The sequence below is a fragment of the Phodopus roborovskii genome, unplaced genomic scaffold, assembly GCF_943737965.1.
Source record: "Phodopus roborovskii unplaced genomic scaffold, PHOROB, whole genome shotgun sequence".
Lineage (NCBI taxonomy): Eukaryota > Metazoa > Chordata > Mammalia > Rodentia > Cricetidae > Phodopus > Phodopus roborovskii.
In genome coordinates, this window is record NW_026126482.1 from 450207 (window position 1) to 467500 (window position 17294).

General features: G+C 36.3%; 1 protein-coding gene across 1 annotated transcript in view; it reads left to right on the forward strand.

Annotated features, from left to right (window-relative positions):
• Positions 1 to 17294, forward strand: part of LOC127229121 (contactin-associated protein-like 3) — a 115146-nt gene that overhangs the window by 47238 nt on the left and 50614 nt on the right. Inside the window, exons 4-7 of the mRNA XM_051194120.1 lie at positions 5591 to 5794; positions 6518 to 6702; positions 8493 to 8639; positions 12968 to 13229. Of these exons, the coding sequence (XP_051050077.1) occupies positions 5591 to 5794; positions 6518 to 6702; positions 8493 to 8639; positions 12968 to 13229 (798 nt within the window). The remainder of the gene's footprint in view (positions 1 to 5590; positions 5795 to 6517; positions 6703 to 8492; positions 8640 to 12967; positions 13230 to 17294) is intronic.

A 17294-nucleotide genomic window follows, 5' to 3' on the forward strand; every position in this document is an offset into this window, starting at 1 on the left:
ATCAGAAGTTCAATGTCATTCTCAGCTACATAGTGAGCTTGAAGTCAACATGGGCTACATGAGACTCTGTCTTGAAAATAAATGAATAAAAGTAAATATAAAATAGACTAAAGGGTTTAAAAAGATGAATATGAAAACAGAACTACAGAAGAACCAAAGTTTAGACTGAATGGAAATATTGTAGGCCTTTTTAGGATGTACCAGGTTGTACTTCCTTGTCACACTATTAACATGTGATTACTCCCATTCTTTGATAATTATTGCTTCCATTTTGTAAGATGTTAAATTTTTGAGACTATTAACCACTTCCCATCCATAAAGTGTTTTATGTCTCTGTTTTTTTTTTTCCTATGCCTCTATACAATCCCATTAAATTCCTGGTTCTACCTGTTTCTACTAGTAATTTCTATGGGGAAGTAAATATAATGGTGCTGTTTTACCATCAACTTCTTTTTTCTTCTTTCCATTAGTCATTTTCTTTCCTAATGGCCTTGTCTTGAATCTTTAACTGTGCCCACTGTTGCAGTAGCTATGATGTCCAGTATTTAGAATTTCTCTTTGATGCTATGAAATTAGTTTGTCTTCCTATTACTCTGAAGCAGTTTCAGGGTTATTGACTTCAAAGCACACCATGCTCTTTGATGGTTTTTTTTTTCTTCATAAGAAGCCATTTCTCCCATCCCTTGGACTCAAGGTCGATACCAGAGAAATCAAAGCTGTGTGCCCGAACCTAAGAGAGGCCAGTGGACTGTGGGAAGCTGTTATGGAATATAGCTTTTGCAAACACAAGCTATAGGGTGTAAGTGATTATTGACAAAAATCTAAAAATGCAAATATATCATATAATAACACTAATGAGTAACATTTACCAGTCCCAGCCAACTCAAAGTACCTTCTGTAGAAAGAGCCTCTAAATTGTCCTTTATTTTCTTATAATTATTGTTCAAATATATTAATTTCATTTATTTTTAACAGTATAAACCTTATGGTTTCTGTTAACAAGAATGATTTTTTTGTATATTTTAATTTGTATTTCCATTGTCCTGTTTTTTTTTTTTGCTCTCAAACCTTGCTTATTATTTTTTAGTTGCAGTTTTATTTTAGCTACTATCTTACATTCCATTAAATTAGTATGTTCACCAACATTCTTGTTCTCTTTGTGCATTATGTTTTTATAGATTCTTGGCTTAGCAGAGACATTTTCTGGACTTCCATTTTCAGATTGGAGTTGGCTTTGGGTAGCAACCAAAATTATGGCTCCCCACTTGCACAACAGAAAGTAGGCATGGCTAGGAGACCCTTCTAACACCTCTACATTCTAGTTTCCAGGTGCATTTTTGTACTTCATTCATGACATTCTGCAAAAGTTAGCACTTATCCATATATCTATTCTCAGCCTTTTTTGTTTGCTATCTCACTCAGCTTTCTATCTATGTCCACAAGTTTTCAATGGCACTCATACTTTGGCCACACTTCTGAAATCCTCTTCTCAATTCAGATTTGAGGAGTTCTGCCCTGGCTCACTCTCCATTGAGCAACTCTCCTCTCTGGCCTGTGAATACTTTGAGTCAATGCCCAAAGGGAGAATTGCTATTGCCCCCACCTTTTCTAATGTACCTTTGTTCTATCTCACAACTCATTGACTCATGCCTGCTCCTGCTTTTCAAATATGTAGTAACTATTTACTGCTTGAGTGAAGACATACAGGACTTGAGTAATATTCTGACACAGTTCTTTCTAAACATATTATTGCTATCTGTAACAGTTCTTTATTTTGTAGGAATTAATATTTGAGAACCTTTAAACATATCTGCCAGTAGCTCTTTTCTGATATTCTTCGAGAGAAGTGCAGTGGTATCTACAAATATCATCCCCAAATTCTCTGTCCTCTAACATGAAAAAAATGAGATAGACATACTTCTGAATAAGATCCAGGTCAACAATGATTGACTGGAGAAAGCCTGGGTAGATAATGGCTGTTGTGATTTAAGAAAAGCTGCAAGAGAGAGAAAGATGCCACGTGCCAGGGTTCAAGCAGAGGTTCTTTTGTTTTGTTTTGTTTTTGTTTGTTGGTTTTTGTTTTTGTTTTTTCATTAAGGAAAGGGATCATAACAAAGGGAAAGGGGAGGGGGAAACCCGCTTCTGGAGACAGGAGCAGCAGGAGAGGAAAAAGAGGAAAGAAGAGGAGAAAGAGAAGGGAATAGACACAGAGACAGAGGGAAAGACAAAGAGAAGGGTGGGAGTTAACCAGGACCCTTTTAAAAGGGAACACAGTAAATGTGCACAGGTGGTGCTCTTAGTGGCTGCAGCTGAGGGCGTGTCCTGTCAGAACCCCAAGGACAGACCAGTATAGAGGCCTGAATACTAACAATGACCAGCAAAGAAAGACCCACATAAATACAGAAACATTTGAATCTCAGCTTCATTACCCAGGTAATTAATTACCATGAGATGTGCAAACTGATGTCTCCTACAGAGCTCAAAAATGAATTATTTTTTATCATTGTGTGTGTGTGTGTGTGTGTGTGTGTGGAGAGAGAAAGAAACAGAGACAGATAGACAGAGTGAGTGCATATGCATGTTATGCATGAGTGTGGCATGTAGAGACCAGACTAATATCAAGGTTTTCAGTTCTTCAGTACTTCCTATTCCTAAATCCCTTCTCTTCCTTTTTTTTTTTTTTTTTTGAGTCAGTGTTTCAGGAATTCACTGATTCAGATAGACTTTGAGACTTTGTAGCCAACAAATTCTCTGACTCTCTAGTGCTAGGATTGCAGGCATATATGCTACCACACCTAGCATTTTTTTTTTTATAGAAAAATAGATCTGGGATCTAAATTCAGGTATTTATGCTTGCATGGTCCTTATGTTTACTGCACAGAGCCATATCTTCAGGCTGATCTGTTATTATCTTCCCAAAGTCTTTGATCTTAAAGTGATGCTCTAAAATGTAAGGAGAGTCATGCTGTTACATAATAGTACAGGTTCAGTAGTCAAAGTTATGACCTCATTTAATCATGATAGTAGATGTAGACTAAGTTCATGTAAAATGAGACCATACCATACATCAAACCAAGAGCTGATTTTTCTCCATTCATTTGGAGTGCCAGGCCCTGTATTCTGGAGTTTTGAATTTATAGTGAAACCATAAGTACCTTTCATTTTCCAGTAGCTTTCCCCATTTCTAAATGTATAATTGATTTCATACAAAAAATTATTTCCTGAATGTTTCCAGTAAAATACTGTAAGAAATGTATTATTTAAGAGTATTATTTTAGTGCTTTTATACAAACGTATACTGTGGTGGGTTATTCATATCTGTTTGTAATTGATTATGACTATAAACACTTTTCTTTGCACTTACAAGGGTTTTGAACTTCTAAAAACATGACTCTAGAACTAAGTGAGGAGTGGATTCACTCCTAAATTGCTTCTTATCCTTAAACTTCAAAACTTGTGTTGGACCCTAATTCTGGGGTCCTGGTGGGCCGGTGGGAGATCCCCGTGACACAAACCCCAAAACCAGGAGATGCAACAAGCAAGAGGTGTTCATTGAACGAGTGCACTCGGGTGACAGCAATCTCGGGGAAAATTGCACATCCCTCAGAAGGTTCAGGCCCTTTTTAAAGAGTGCAAAGCATAGAGCACAAGGTAATTGATTACAAAAGTATAATTACAAAGTACAAAGTATCTCTCATGTTTGAGAGATCACCCACGTGTGACCTATTCTTCTTAAAAGGAAAAACAACAGGATGACAGGGAAAGACCCCAGACTGTCCGTTGGTCAGGGATGACCCGGCCAGGACCGTTCATCTGGAACCATCTGTTCCAGGGTTGGGGCCCATTTCCTTGATGTGGGCCACGACCTGGGAGAGACTTCAGTTATTTCACAGGAGAATGATGATTCAGTTACTAGCCTCATTTAACGAGATCAGCCTAGCATGACCAATAGCCCCATCACCACAGTAACCTTTCTTGTTCTCATAATTTCTGTCTTTTCCTCCCATGTCAACGTCCATTCTTTATGATTTTCTATATTCCGCTTGCAAGAATTATTCTCCGGCCCCTTTCCTACATCCTTGCTCTGCAAACTAAAATCTTTCACTTGCTCATTGGATGGGATGATTGCATTTGAGAGAAGATGTGAAAATTAAATTCTTGCCCCACATTGGGGATGCCATTTTCTCTATACCAAACATGATTTTTGTCTGTTCAAATTCATTTTATCATGTACTTACTTCAAAGATTTGAGTTGAGTGTATTTTCTGTTAAGCTTGAGGTTTTTGTTAATTCATTTTTATTAGCATATAGGTGATGAACAAAGAGAATGTGATTAAATTTAAGACATAAGCATTTGCAGTAACTATCAGAAACCCAGTTATTACCAAGATAATATGTTTTAAGGTCTCTGCTCCAAGCCTCTTTTTTGGGTTTGTGTTTTGTTTTGTTTTGTTTTCTGTTTTATGTTGGGTAAAGAATAATATTCAAGAATATCCTTATCATGTCTTAGAGAATATTACACTGTTGAAAAGGAATAAAAGTCATTCTGAGAATAAGACAAATTATACAAAGTCGAAATGACCCAGGCAAGGCATTTTCAGGAATGACACCTTTTGTTAGTCAACTTAAAAAATAAAATAAATCCAAGGCCCAGCGTTGGTGGTGCATGCCTTTAAGCCCAGCACTTGGGAGGCAGAGGCAGGCTGTTCTCTGTGAGTTCAAGGCCAGCCTGGTCTACAGAGCTAGTTGCAGGACACATTCCAAAGCAATACAGAGAAACCCTGTCTTGAAAATGAAAATAAATGAGTAAAATAAAATAAATCCTCTAAATAATACTTTTGAAGACAAAGGAAAATGGGGATAGTGAGGTTGCTAAGATATGAAAAATCTTTGCTCAAATGCTTTGTCTTATTTCCATCTCATAACCACTGATGATGCTATTTGAATTTGACAAGAATTTTGATTCTTAGTTATGCTTGAAAATACATAGTCCAGCATGTTGGCTTGAATCCAGCTATAAGTAGCTTTATATTTTATTTTGGGTTTTTTTGTGCAGCTTTATTTATTGAACAAATGTATTTTTCTAAAAACAATTACTTCTTTCTGTCTTCTTTTATTTTTGAAAATAATAGGTTTTTCTGGGTAAAATTAGTTCCTTTATTTGTCCACTGTCCAATTTTCAACTAAATCTCACAGACATTCTTTGCTATTATTTTTTAAAAATGCTTTTTTGTTGTTTTTTTAGTGAACTGGAATGTTTTGATATTTATAGTTAAACTGCAAGACACTGTCCAAAAGAAATGTCAGAATTATAGTTCTGACAGGCTTATAGCAGGAAGACCCAAAACAGTGCTACTGAAGTGTGTTCTCGACAAAACAGAGTGATCACAACATCAGGAAATTGTCTACCCATGTTGGTTGGAGTTCTCAAGAAAGATAGAACCAGTGGGGTGTGTGTGTGTGTGTGTGTGTGTGTGTGTGTGTGTGTGTGTATGAATTTGTATGCACACTATAATATATTATGCCACATATTTTGTTGTTGATCATGATCATGTTATATATTATTGTTTATCAATATCCTCTTTCCTAGAATCTGAGGTGGCTTATTTTGATGGACAAAGTTCTCTGCTCTACAAATTTGATAAAGGAACCATAAGACCTGTAAGAGATGTTATTTCCTTTAAATTTAAAGCCATGCAGAACAGTGGAATTGTATTCCATGGTGAAGGACAACATGGGAATCAAATTGTTTTGGAATTAGTCAATGGGAAGCTTGTCTTTTATCTTAGTTCAGGTAAAAAAAAAAGTATTTGTAATTAAACAATCTGTTTAACTGAAAATACATCTGTTGATTCTTGGTCTTTTCATCTAAGTAAAAAAAACATATAACTTATCATTCAAGTCAGAATGTCTTTGAGAGTTAAAGGAAACACTGCTATCATTACTCTATAATAATGAATGCAAAGTAGAAACGTCATGGGGAGATATAATGCAAATTTAATAAAACTGCTAGTAAATGCATATAGCATTTATATATCTCCAATATAAGATAGCCTTGATAATGAAGCTTTAGCAAAACAAACACACAAAACAAAACAAAACTCACAAGAGAAATGTGAGTGCAGTAAATAATAAAATAAATACACAAATCACTGGTCTAGAGAGATGGCTCATTTGTTAAAACTGACTACCACATCTTAAGATGTTCCAAGTTTGGTTTCCAGCACCCACATCAAGCAACTCACAACTGCCTATAATTCCATGGGATTCAACTCCCTCGTCTAGCCTCCAAAAGCACTCACACATCTACATACCCCCATGCAGATGCAGATGCATGCACATAATTAAAATTAAATAAAAATACATCTAAAGATTTTATGATCAAGATGAAGAGAAAGTCAGATGATCCTTTTTGGGGGGAAGAAAGAATGGGTATAAATTATAGTACTGACTTTTCAAAGAGAAGTGTAATTTTTTTAAAGAACTAATTCGGTGTTTTGTTTTTCCTTTTTTTAAGGTTATGGAACCCTGCCCCCCATTAATACTAAGATAAACTTCACCTCAGGCAGTCTTCTGGATGACTGGCACTGGCACTCTGTGCTAATTGAGCTCATCAATGTGCATATGAACTTCACCTTAGACAAACACATCCACCATGTCCTTTTGCACAAGGAATCCAGTTACTTGGATCTTAATTTTGAGGTTGTTAGACACTTTATAATTTAAGTGGAATTATAATCTGGAAAGATGAATCTTATAACAGAAATACTAATTTGTAGTCATTTAGACCTACAGTTACTAATAGCATAGTATTAGATATGTCTGGTAACACTAAGCCTTGTACTGATTACAACTTATTTTTATAGACTCTCTTCCCCATGAGAGGAGATAATAGGTTATTATGTTAGGATTAGAAATTCTTTTTACAAATGAAAATATTTTGAGATAGAAACAAATATTATTAAATATATTTCCTTAAAGTTTCAGCATTTGTAAAAGTATCATTTCTTGTTTCACCTAAACAAATTCCTCAGGGTCTTTTATATGTTGGTACAGTCACTAGGAACTTAGCAGTACCTGGGGTCACTCTAAGGACTTAACTGTAACAAGTACGGTTTTTCTGCCCGCCGCCTGTTCTTGTTCCGCCGCCACGCCAGCCCCAAATAATACACAGAGACTCTGTATTTGATACAATACTGTTGGCCTGGTTACTTGTTTCTTATTGGCTACCTCTGTCTTAAGTATTAACCCATTTCTGCTGATCTATGTATCTTCACATGGCCTTCTCTTACCGGGGAGGCGGCTGGCGTCCAGATCTCTCCTGACTCTCCATCTTGACTCCTCCTTCCTACTTCCTATTTCCTCCTTGTCTCCTAGTCCCTCCTATCTTCCTTTCCTATTGGCCAACAGTGCTTTATTATTAACCAGTATGAGAAACATATACAGAATGACATCTCCCATCACTTAATCACATGTACATCAATAGATTTATAACATAGTAAAAGAGTCAAATGCTTACATGTAAACAATCTGTTAGCTGTTTAGAATGGTTTAGCTTTTATGCAATTTTTCCCAACATGTATCTAAATAACACTGTTTGTATCAACATCTTCAGAACACACAGTCCTGTAGCATATGACAGTTTGATTACCTTCACTTACCTATCATGTCAAGATAGTAGTCAGTTCAGTAGCTGGTATTTTATGGGCCTCAGATCAAATCTTACATTTTTAAAATTATTGATTAAAGCTAGGTGAGGTATTACAATCTTTAATAACAGCACTTGGGAGCCAGAGGCTGGCATATCTCTGCAAGTTCAAATCCAAGCCTGGCCTGTATTGTGAGTTATAGTACAGCCATGGCTATGTTACAGAGGTCCTATCACAAACCAACATCAAAAATATTGATTAAAAATAACCTGGGTTTGATTTTTAAGACGTTTTATTGGAACATATGTAAATTCTAAAACAAAACACCAGGGAGCTATAGAGATGGCTCAGGGATAAAAAGCACTTTTTGCTCATCCAGAAGACCCGGGTTGGATTCCCAGAACCCACAAGGCAGCTCACAACTGTATGTAGGAGATCCAATGCCCTCTTCTGGCTTCTGGGAATACTAGGCATAGACTTAGTGCCCAAGTTTGCATGTAGGTGAAACATTCATACATATACAAAATTAATTTAAAAAAACGTTGTCTGTGGCTGCTCTAATGGCATCATGGTCTAGCTAAGTAAGTGTTCACCAAGCCCCAAGTATTTCCTAGGTGGATATTGGTCCATTCCTTTAAGTATACATGCAAAAGCAATCAGAAACTAGGCTGTCAAAACAAGTCATGATAATAGAATACTTTGTGTGAAATGAGCAAACATGAAAATTTACAAGTGAACCAAATAGACTTATTGCAATTAGGGCAATGTCTGTTCATCAAAATGGTTTAAATAAATCATCAAAAATCATAAACAATGTTATTTATTTTTGTTTTTCTTTCTAAGATCAGCTTTGGAGCAATTCTGACACCTGGAGGACATTCTTTGACATTCCCACATAAAAATTTTCATGGATGTTTAGAAAATATTTACTATAATGGAGTGAATATTATTAAATTAGCCAAGAAACAAGAACCACAAATCCTAATTAAGGTAAGGTATTTTAAAAGGGAAGGAAAGAGAATAGCAATCATTACAACGTTTTACACCTAAGAAATGTTCCTAGCTGGGAAGATGGCTCAATGGGCAGGGTATTGCAATGCAAGCATGAGAAACAGAGTTCAGTTTCCTAGCACCCAGGTAAAAATTGAGTGTGGTGGAACATGCCTATAATCCTAGTACTGGGGTATGGAGACACATAGGTCCTAGAAGATCACTATGCAAGAGGCCAGTCAAAATGGCTGAGATCCAGGTTCAGTCCCAGACCCTGCCACAAAAATGTAAGGTAAAAAGTGATTGAGGAAGAAATTCTAACTGACTTCTGGTATTCACATGCACTCTGGATGAGTGCACCTATATGCACATGTACAGTAGAGAGAGAGGAAAGAGCAAGAAATAGAGAGAAAATAACTAAGGGAGAGAGGGAAGGAGGAAGGGAGGGAGAAAATAATGAAAGGATGGAAGAAGAAAGAAGGGAAGGTTTTCCCACCAGCCTGATCATACACCCACGTCAGCCCCAAATAACACACAGAGACACTGTATTAGTTATAAAGCTGTTGACCTATTACTAGCATTTCTTATTGGCCAGCTCTGTCTTAAACAGTAACACATTTCTATCAATCTAAGTGTTTCCACGTGGTCTTATCCTACCGGAGAGAGGGTCAAGATCTCTTCCTCTCAAGTCCCTACATCTTGATTCTCCCCTACTATGTCTCCCAGAATCCTTCTTATCTCCTAGCCCTGCTTTATTCATTAATGTTGGGATTAAAGGTGTGAGCTATAATTCTTTTAGACTGATTCACTCTTCTGTAGATCTGGGTGACTTTGGAACTCATAATTCTGAGTCCTAGGATTAAATGTGTATACCACCACCTCCTAGATTCTAGTTGCCTTTTCTTCTAAGGCTTGTGGCTGACTTTACTTTTCTGAATCATCAGTCAAGCTTTAATAAATCATAAACAATATATCACTATAGGATCAATGCCTCTTGCCTCCATGGACACATGCTCTCATGTGCACTCCATACACATGGACAGAAATACTACACATAACTTAAAATGAATCTTTAAACAGAGAGAAAGAGAGAATGTATGAAAATAATTAGGAGAAACTCTACTTCATGGAGCTCAGTTATTTCATTTTAATATGAATTAAAATAATATCACTTTTAAAATATCTGAGTTTTGGATTATAGGTCAAGTCTTGCTTAGTGTCAACAAATATTAGAGCCAAGCTACTTTTTTTAAATGTTTTATTTCCTAGTACATGCTACCATGAGTTGGCATATAGAGATATCTCTGCCTGTAAGTCAACATGCTACAAAATAAATATATCATTTAGGTATATGAAAAGGTTTGGAATAAACATGGTGTCCATGAAACTTCTAAGGAGAACAGGAAAAACAAATAATAAGACAAGCCTGAAACTGTCAATAGCACCATGCTGAGATAACCCAAATGACAAACACCATTGAGATGCAAGAAAGAACATGTATTAGTGGAAATGAGTGAATAACAAAACAAGGAATATTCTACAGATAGCAGATACATGGGGCAAGTCTAAAAGTAACTGAAAGGCTGGCAAGTTGGCTCAACTTATAAAGACACTTGATATACAAGCATGAGGACTTGAATTTGGGCCCTGCATCCCACATGGTAACAGGTTGTTCTCTGACTTCTAAACAAATGCCACCATAGCACATGCATGCCCATGTTTGCACAAAGAACTAAAATAAGTAAATAAATAAAACAAAAAGTAAGTAAAGAGGTTTATAGATAGCTCAGTTGGTAAAATGTTTGCCACAGAAGCATGAGAATCCAAATTTGATCCTTAATACACAGGGCACAGTAGTGCTTATCTGTAATTCCAGAGTTAGGAAGGAGGGGCTTAATCACAAGACCACTCTAGCCAAATCTATGAGTCCTTGATTCAGTAAGAGACTGTACCTTAAAGATACAGTGGAGAAAGTTAAGGAAGATAGTGTTGATCTTTGCCTCCATGTGCACAACAACATAGATATATCTACACACATATGCATGAAAGATAGATTATAGGCAGATAGATAATTGATAATAGATGATAGATGATGGCAGACAGGTGATGATAGACAAATAGAGATATATGATTGATAATAGATAGATAGATGGATAGATAGATGATATATGAGAGAGATATAGATAGATTATGGAGACAGATAGATGGCAGATGATAGATAAATAAAAGATAGATGATAGATAAATAGATGATTGATAGATAGATAGATAGACAGATAGATAGATAGATAGACAGATGAACAGATAAATGGATTACTCACCTACCCAAAGTTTCTGTCCAGGAGAAACTGAAATAAAAGTTTTTTCCTAATGGAGGAAGAAAGATGACAAGTTAGTGCAGCTAGCTTCCCCAGAAGTGCTGTTCTCAGAAACTGTCTGCATACAAAGAAACATTTGGTCAATGTGAATCCATGTTAAGATGCTTCATGCAACACTTGAAGAACCTGAAGCCATCTTTTATTTTCCAATCTGTGGTGAAAGAAGAGTCCTTAACATCTATGGACTATCCAAAAATATTTCACCAAAGGAAATGGACTGAGTAAAAAACAAGGAAAATAAACACAGTATCTATAAAAATGTTCTATTATTCTGAATTTTTGATGGATTTATTGATAGTATTATTGATTAGAATCCCAGTTGTCTTAACATCTCTTCAGTCTTAAATGTCACTGAGTGAAAAAAAAAAGTATTTAACAAATACATTATATAGAGAGGTATGAGTTTTACATGAAAACAAGCAAAAAGAGAATTCTTTCTACTTGCACAGGAGACTATAGGTTATAAATATCAAAATTCTAGTCCAAGAATCATTCCATTTTATGTATTAATTATGAAAATAGACAGTTGCTTCAACATTTAAAAGAAAAACATTTTACAATTTGGCAAAATCAGTTGCTGGTATTGGCTTATTTGATGAATGATCATTCATTCATCCAAGGCAAGAAGCTTTCCTTCAGATAACATCTGAACAATGAGACTGGCTGGCCCATAACAATTAAGACTCAGTAAATGAGAATCAGATCCATGGTACTGTGAAGTAAATAATCATAACAATAACAATAATAATAATAATAATAAATGGGCAGATTAGAATTATTGGGGTACATGCTAACAGAAACATGGTTATGGGCAAGGGTAAGACCAAATCAATTCTGAAAGTTGAGTCAGAAAGAGAGAAGCATATACTAATTAGGACAGAGTGATCTAATCCCAATCAGGACACACTTCATTAATCTTGATCTAGTATCAAAGAAACAGGCACAGTGTGAATAACAATGGTTTATACTGTTCTGTGTATAGCTGTATATACTACTGTATTGGCTTTGTGTGTATATAGCTTGCTGAGAGTTACTCAGGGTTACTCTGGGCATATCAAAACTGTCATATCTCAAGATAGCTACACTCCTTTCAAACTTAATCCATATAGTCAAAATATCTGCATCTAACTTAAAATTAGCAATCAAATTCTCTAAAGTAATATTTAGTGAGTTGGTAGAAACAATTCAAAGACAATCACACTAGAATCAGAATTGCTGTAGTTTTTTTATTCTGGAGCTGAAATTCATAGTATGAGTTAATACCAAAATAGAGTTCTTTATTCCACCTAAAATTAAAACCAAAAGCAAACACATAAGGAAAACAATAATGTGGCCCTTGCTAGATATTAAAAGATGCTAAAAAAAAAAAACTACTTATTAGAACCAGCATGTGGTCGGACAGGAATTGTGTAGAAGGAAGAGATCCCAGTACATGTACAAGTCATCAAAACCTTTTCAAACACTAAAAAATGCAGCTACAGAAATTTCAAATAAGAGTGTGCTAAAGATACAATCAGCTCTTTTATTGGTGACAGGACCAAAGACACTGTGGAGCTTGTATAAAACAAACTTTGAGGAACAGATACTGTGCAGAAAGCTTGTCTAAGAATGAGGAGATGTCCTGTTCACCACTGGAGCCTCAAGCCTAGCAGAGGGACAGGACAATAAAATAAACAACAGAACATTCTTACTGAATTAGCATAGATTAATGGCCTTTGCAATCACTGACAAATAGAAAAGTGGAGAATTTCTCCAAAAATGCTATAGGAATAGTCTGACCTGATAATAACAGTGCTGACACTGAAAGATAAATTTAATAGAGTTAAGCTTTATAATGTACAAATTCAGGTATTTTGTAAAATCCCTGTGTACATCTTTGCAAGTCTATCTTTAATGTGTCAGAATCACCACTATGTGGCTTTAAAACTTACCCTTTTTATTTTATTTATAGGGAAATGTGTCTTTCACATGCCCACAACCACAAACAGTTCCAGTGACTTTCCTGAGTTCTAAGAGCTACCTGGCTTTGCCAGGCAGTTTAAAGGAAGATAAAATATCTCTCGCTTTTCAGTTCCGGACGTGGAATAAGGCAGGACATGTGCTTTTTAGCCAACTGGGGCATGGTTCAGGAAGTTTGATCCTCTTTCTTAAGGATGGAAAACTTATACTGAGCTTCTTGGAGCCAGGACAGCCCTTGCAGACCATCACAGCAGGTAATATGTAACCTTAAATCTCACAAATAACCAAAAGCTTTTAGAGTCACTCTGTAGAATCAGTAAGGGATGGAATAAGATGTATGGAGTTTCTATTTGAAAAGGCTATGCCCTATCCTCTTCAGATTACTCAAGACTATTTATATGTGTGACATAAAACCACTACAGTAGTAATATTTTGACTCAAAATGTTCACATACAGAAATAAAAATACATATTCCCATCAATATACATGAAGCTGCATGTAATATTCTTAGGCCCTATTGCCTGACAAACCCAATCTCCATCCAGAAAAAAATAGAGCGGGACCTCATAAAGTAGGCATAACATAGAAACATTCATTTTTCCTCTTGTTTCCTAGATTCTTCCCCTGATTTTGTGTATTTTTAGTTTGATGGGGAGATATTCTATAACAGAGTAGATGATGGATAACAGCAACTGATGGAAGGTGCCAACAAAGAACAAGAAATCTTATTTTTTTTTTTTGATTGATGATTGTTTTAATCAGGGCTCTCTATGGGAATGAAACCAATATATGCATATACTATAAAAGTATATTTATTTAAATGATAGAAGGCTAGATAATCCCACAATGACCTTGTTTGTCCCGGAGAAGCAGAAACCAAGTAGCTGTTCAGTCTAAGAAGCTAAAAGTATCCATAATCCCTGACATGGAGTCATACAAGCTCCCTGGAGGATTGCTGATGTTGAGTCCATGTTGAAAGGCGGAAGAAGCTGTACTCTGATATTTAAGGGCAAGGGTAGCAGGGAACCAAAGCAAGTATAGAATTCAGATGTGCCAACTAGCTTCTTCACTCTTCATCGCTCTCTATCCCCCTTCAGCTCACTAATTGTGACACCCACATTAAGAGAGAGTCTCCCACCATTGTCTTACATGTCAATCCTCTCCAGAATCAACCCCACACATATAACCGCAAATTCACTTCACTATTCCTAGGCATCTCTCAAGCTGGTCAAGTTAATAACTTTTTCACTTGTGATAAAATACAATGGTAAAAGCAACTGAAAAAAGAAAGAACTCATATTTTGAAATTGTCCATCATTGCAAAAATCAAGGTGGGAGGAACTTGAAGCAGCTAATTTAATTTCATCTTTAATGAGGAACAGAAAGCAATGAATTAATACATGTATGCTAATACTCATTTCTCATTTTCATTCAGTCCAACCCATGAAATAGTGCCACCAATATTAAGGGTGGGCATTTATTGAGGTTAATAAGGATCAGGAGAAACAAATAGGTCAAATAGATGTTTATTCAGGGAGAAATAACTTACAACATAGACAGATGAACATCAGCAGGTTCCTGGTCCCAAGGATGCTTCTGGATGTTCGCCTGTCCCCGTGCTGTAAGCAAGAGAGCCTCCAGAGCCCCTTCCTCAGACTGAGTTCCCCCAGGTAACATCTGCCCCTGTCCCCACCCCCAATAGGCGTGGTCTGTGCCACAGGTGCAGACAAAGAAAATATCTCACTATAGGCATTATCATTTAATTAAACAGACTAAGAAAATCCCTCACAAGCATTACCACAATCCAACCTGACCTATTCAGATCCCCATTGAGACTCCTTTCTCAGGTGATTCTAGATTGTGTAAAGTTGAAAGTTTAAACTGTCACAACCACCAACACCAACCATCACAAACACAGCACCAGAACAGAACCTGAGCTACTCAATTTCATGGTTGAAAAATCACAGGAACACTTTTATCCTCTGCTGTCTTCATTTATGAAGTGTTAAACCTCAGTTCTTCTTTACAGAGAGCACAGGAAAGGAAATTCAATATTATTAGTGGGATGGCTACCCTCATACAAGCCCTTTTCCTCTCACATCTCTCATCAAGGTTTCATTTTTATTGGGCAGATGCTCTGCCTGCTAGTTTAGGAGCTCAAATTCACATGACACACAGAATAGTTGCACAAGTTTGACAACTACAGAGTTGATTGAAACTTGTGATTGGATATGCAAATTTAGAACAATATCTAAGCATAGTGCCAAAATTGTCATCAAAACCACATGAGAGCTTCTTTTAGAATATTTTAGGTAAAAACAAAAATGAGAACATTTCTTATACTAGTCTAAGAAAGAAAGAAGAGGCAGACATATTGCTCAAGAGCAGACGGCTGTTATATCTTTAAAAAGATATTCCTTTTGGCTAAAGGCTCACTTGACTAGAATACTGTTAAATGTTGCTAATCAAAATAGTATTTTAAGACTGAAGAAGACCAGTGCAGAGTAGAGACTTGACTCAAATTCATTGCTTTTTAAACAAGTCTAGGTGTGAGAATCAATATCTACCCACCTCAGATTATAAGTAAATAATGAACAAGGGGAGCTCAAGTACACCAGACTGATAGCTCAGAAACCAGCAAAGGACTGACACGGAACCCCTGAATGTGGGTCTCAGTTAGAAGGCCTGAATGGTTTATGGAACCTCTGACAGTGGAACCAGGATGTATCCCTGGTGCACGACAGGACTTCAGGAGCACATTCCTCATGGAGGGATACTCCATTAGCTTAGAGACACCAGGAAGGGCTTAGGCCCTACCCCAAATGACTTGACAGATTTTGATGATCCCTCTTGGAAGGCCTCACCCTCCCTGGGGAGTGGATGGGGAATGGGACATGAAGGAGGGTATTTGGAGGGGGGGAGCATGGGAGGATGGGAGGGAGAGGGAACTGCGATCAACATGTAAAATAAGAAAAAAGAATTAAAGTAAATAATGGAAGAAAAAATATGGCACTGTTTTCTCTTTTTTAAAGAGATCTACTCCTTTATGTATTTAAGACAATTGTTTCTCTGTATGAATATAGACACAATAATCCTTAACAATTAACCACCAGCCCAACATATAAAAATATTAAACATTAGGATCAATGGATTTTACTCCAAGAATTCAAGGCTGACCAACATATGAAAACCAGTCAACATGATGCAACATTAATGACATATGATATCAACAAAATAAAAGAAAAATACAAATGTGATGGGAGATGTCATTCTGTAAATATGTTTCTCATACTGGTTAATTAATAAAGCACTGTTGGCCAATAGGAAAGGAAGATAGGAGGGACTAGGAGACAAGGAGGAAAGAGGAAGTAGGAAGGAGGAGTCAAGATGGAGAGACTGGGGAGATGAGGTTCCTGCCCCATTCCCCGGTAAGAAGACCACTTGGAAATATTAGATTAACAGAAATGGGTTAATAATTAAGACAGAGCTAGCCGATAAGAAACTAGTCTTATTCCTGATTTTAGTGGAATTGCTTTGAATTTCTCTCTACTTAATTTGATGTTGGCAATCAGCTTGCTGTATATTGTTTTTATTATGTTTAGGTATGTCCCTTATATCTCTCATCTCTCCAAGACTTTTATCATTAAGGGGTATTGGATTTTCAGCATCTAACAAGATGGTCATGTATGGTTTTTCCTTTCAGTTTGTTTATGTGGTAGATTGGATTGACAGATTTTCACATGTCAAAATATCCCCCCTGCATCTCTGGGATGAAGCCTACTTGGTCATGGAGGGTGATCTTTTTGATGTGTTCTTGGATTCAGTTTGCCAGTACTTTATTGAGTATTTCTAATCAATGCTCATGAGTGAAACTGGTCTGTAATTCTCTTTCTTTGTTAAGTCTCTGTGTGGTTTGGGTACCAGGGTGACTGTGGCCTCACAGAAAGAATTTTGCAATGTTCTTTATGTTTCTATTTTGTGGAATAATTTTAAAAGTATTGGTGTTAGCTCTTTTTGAAAATCTGGTAGAATTTTACATGAAAACCATCTGGCACCAGGCTTTTGTTGTTGTTGTTGTTGGGAGATTTTAATGACTCTTTCTATTTCCTTAAGGGTTACTGATTTATTTAAATTATTTATCTGATCTTGGATTAACTTTAGTAAGAGGTATCTATCAAGAAATTTGTTCATTTCATAGATTTTCCAATTTTGTGGAGTACTGTTTTCTCCTTACTAGTATCCTCCCAATAAAGTATAAAATCTTGAGTTGTAGACATACATAGACTTATGTCAGACATTTTGTTGAATTTATTAATCAA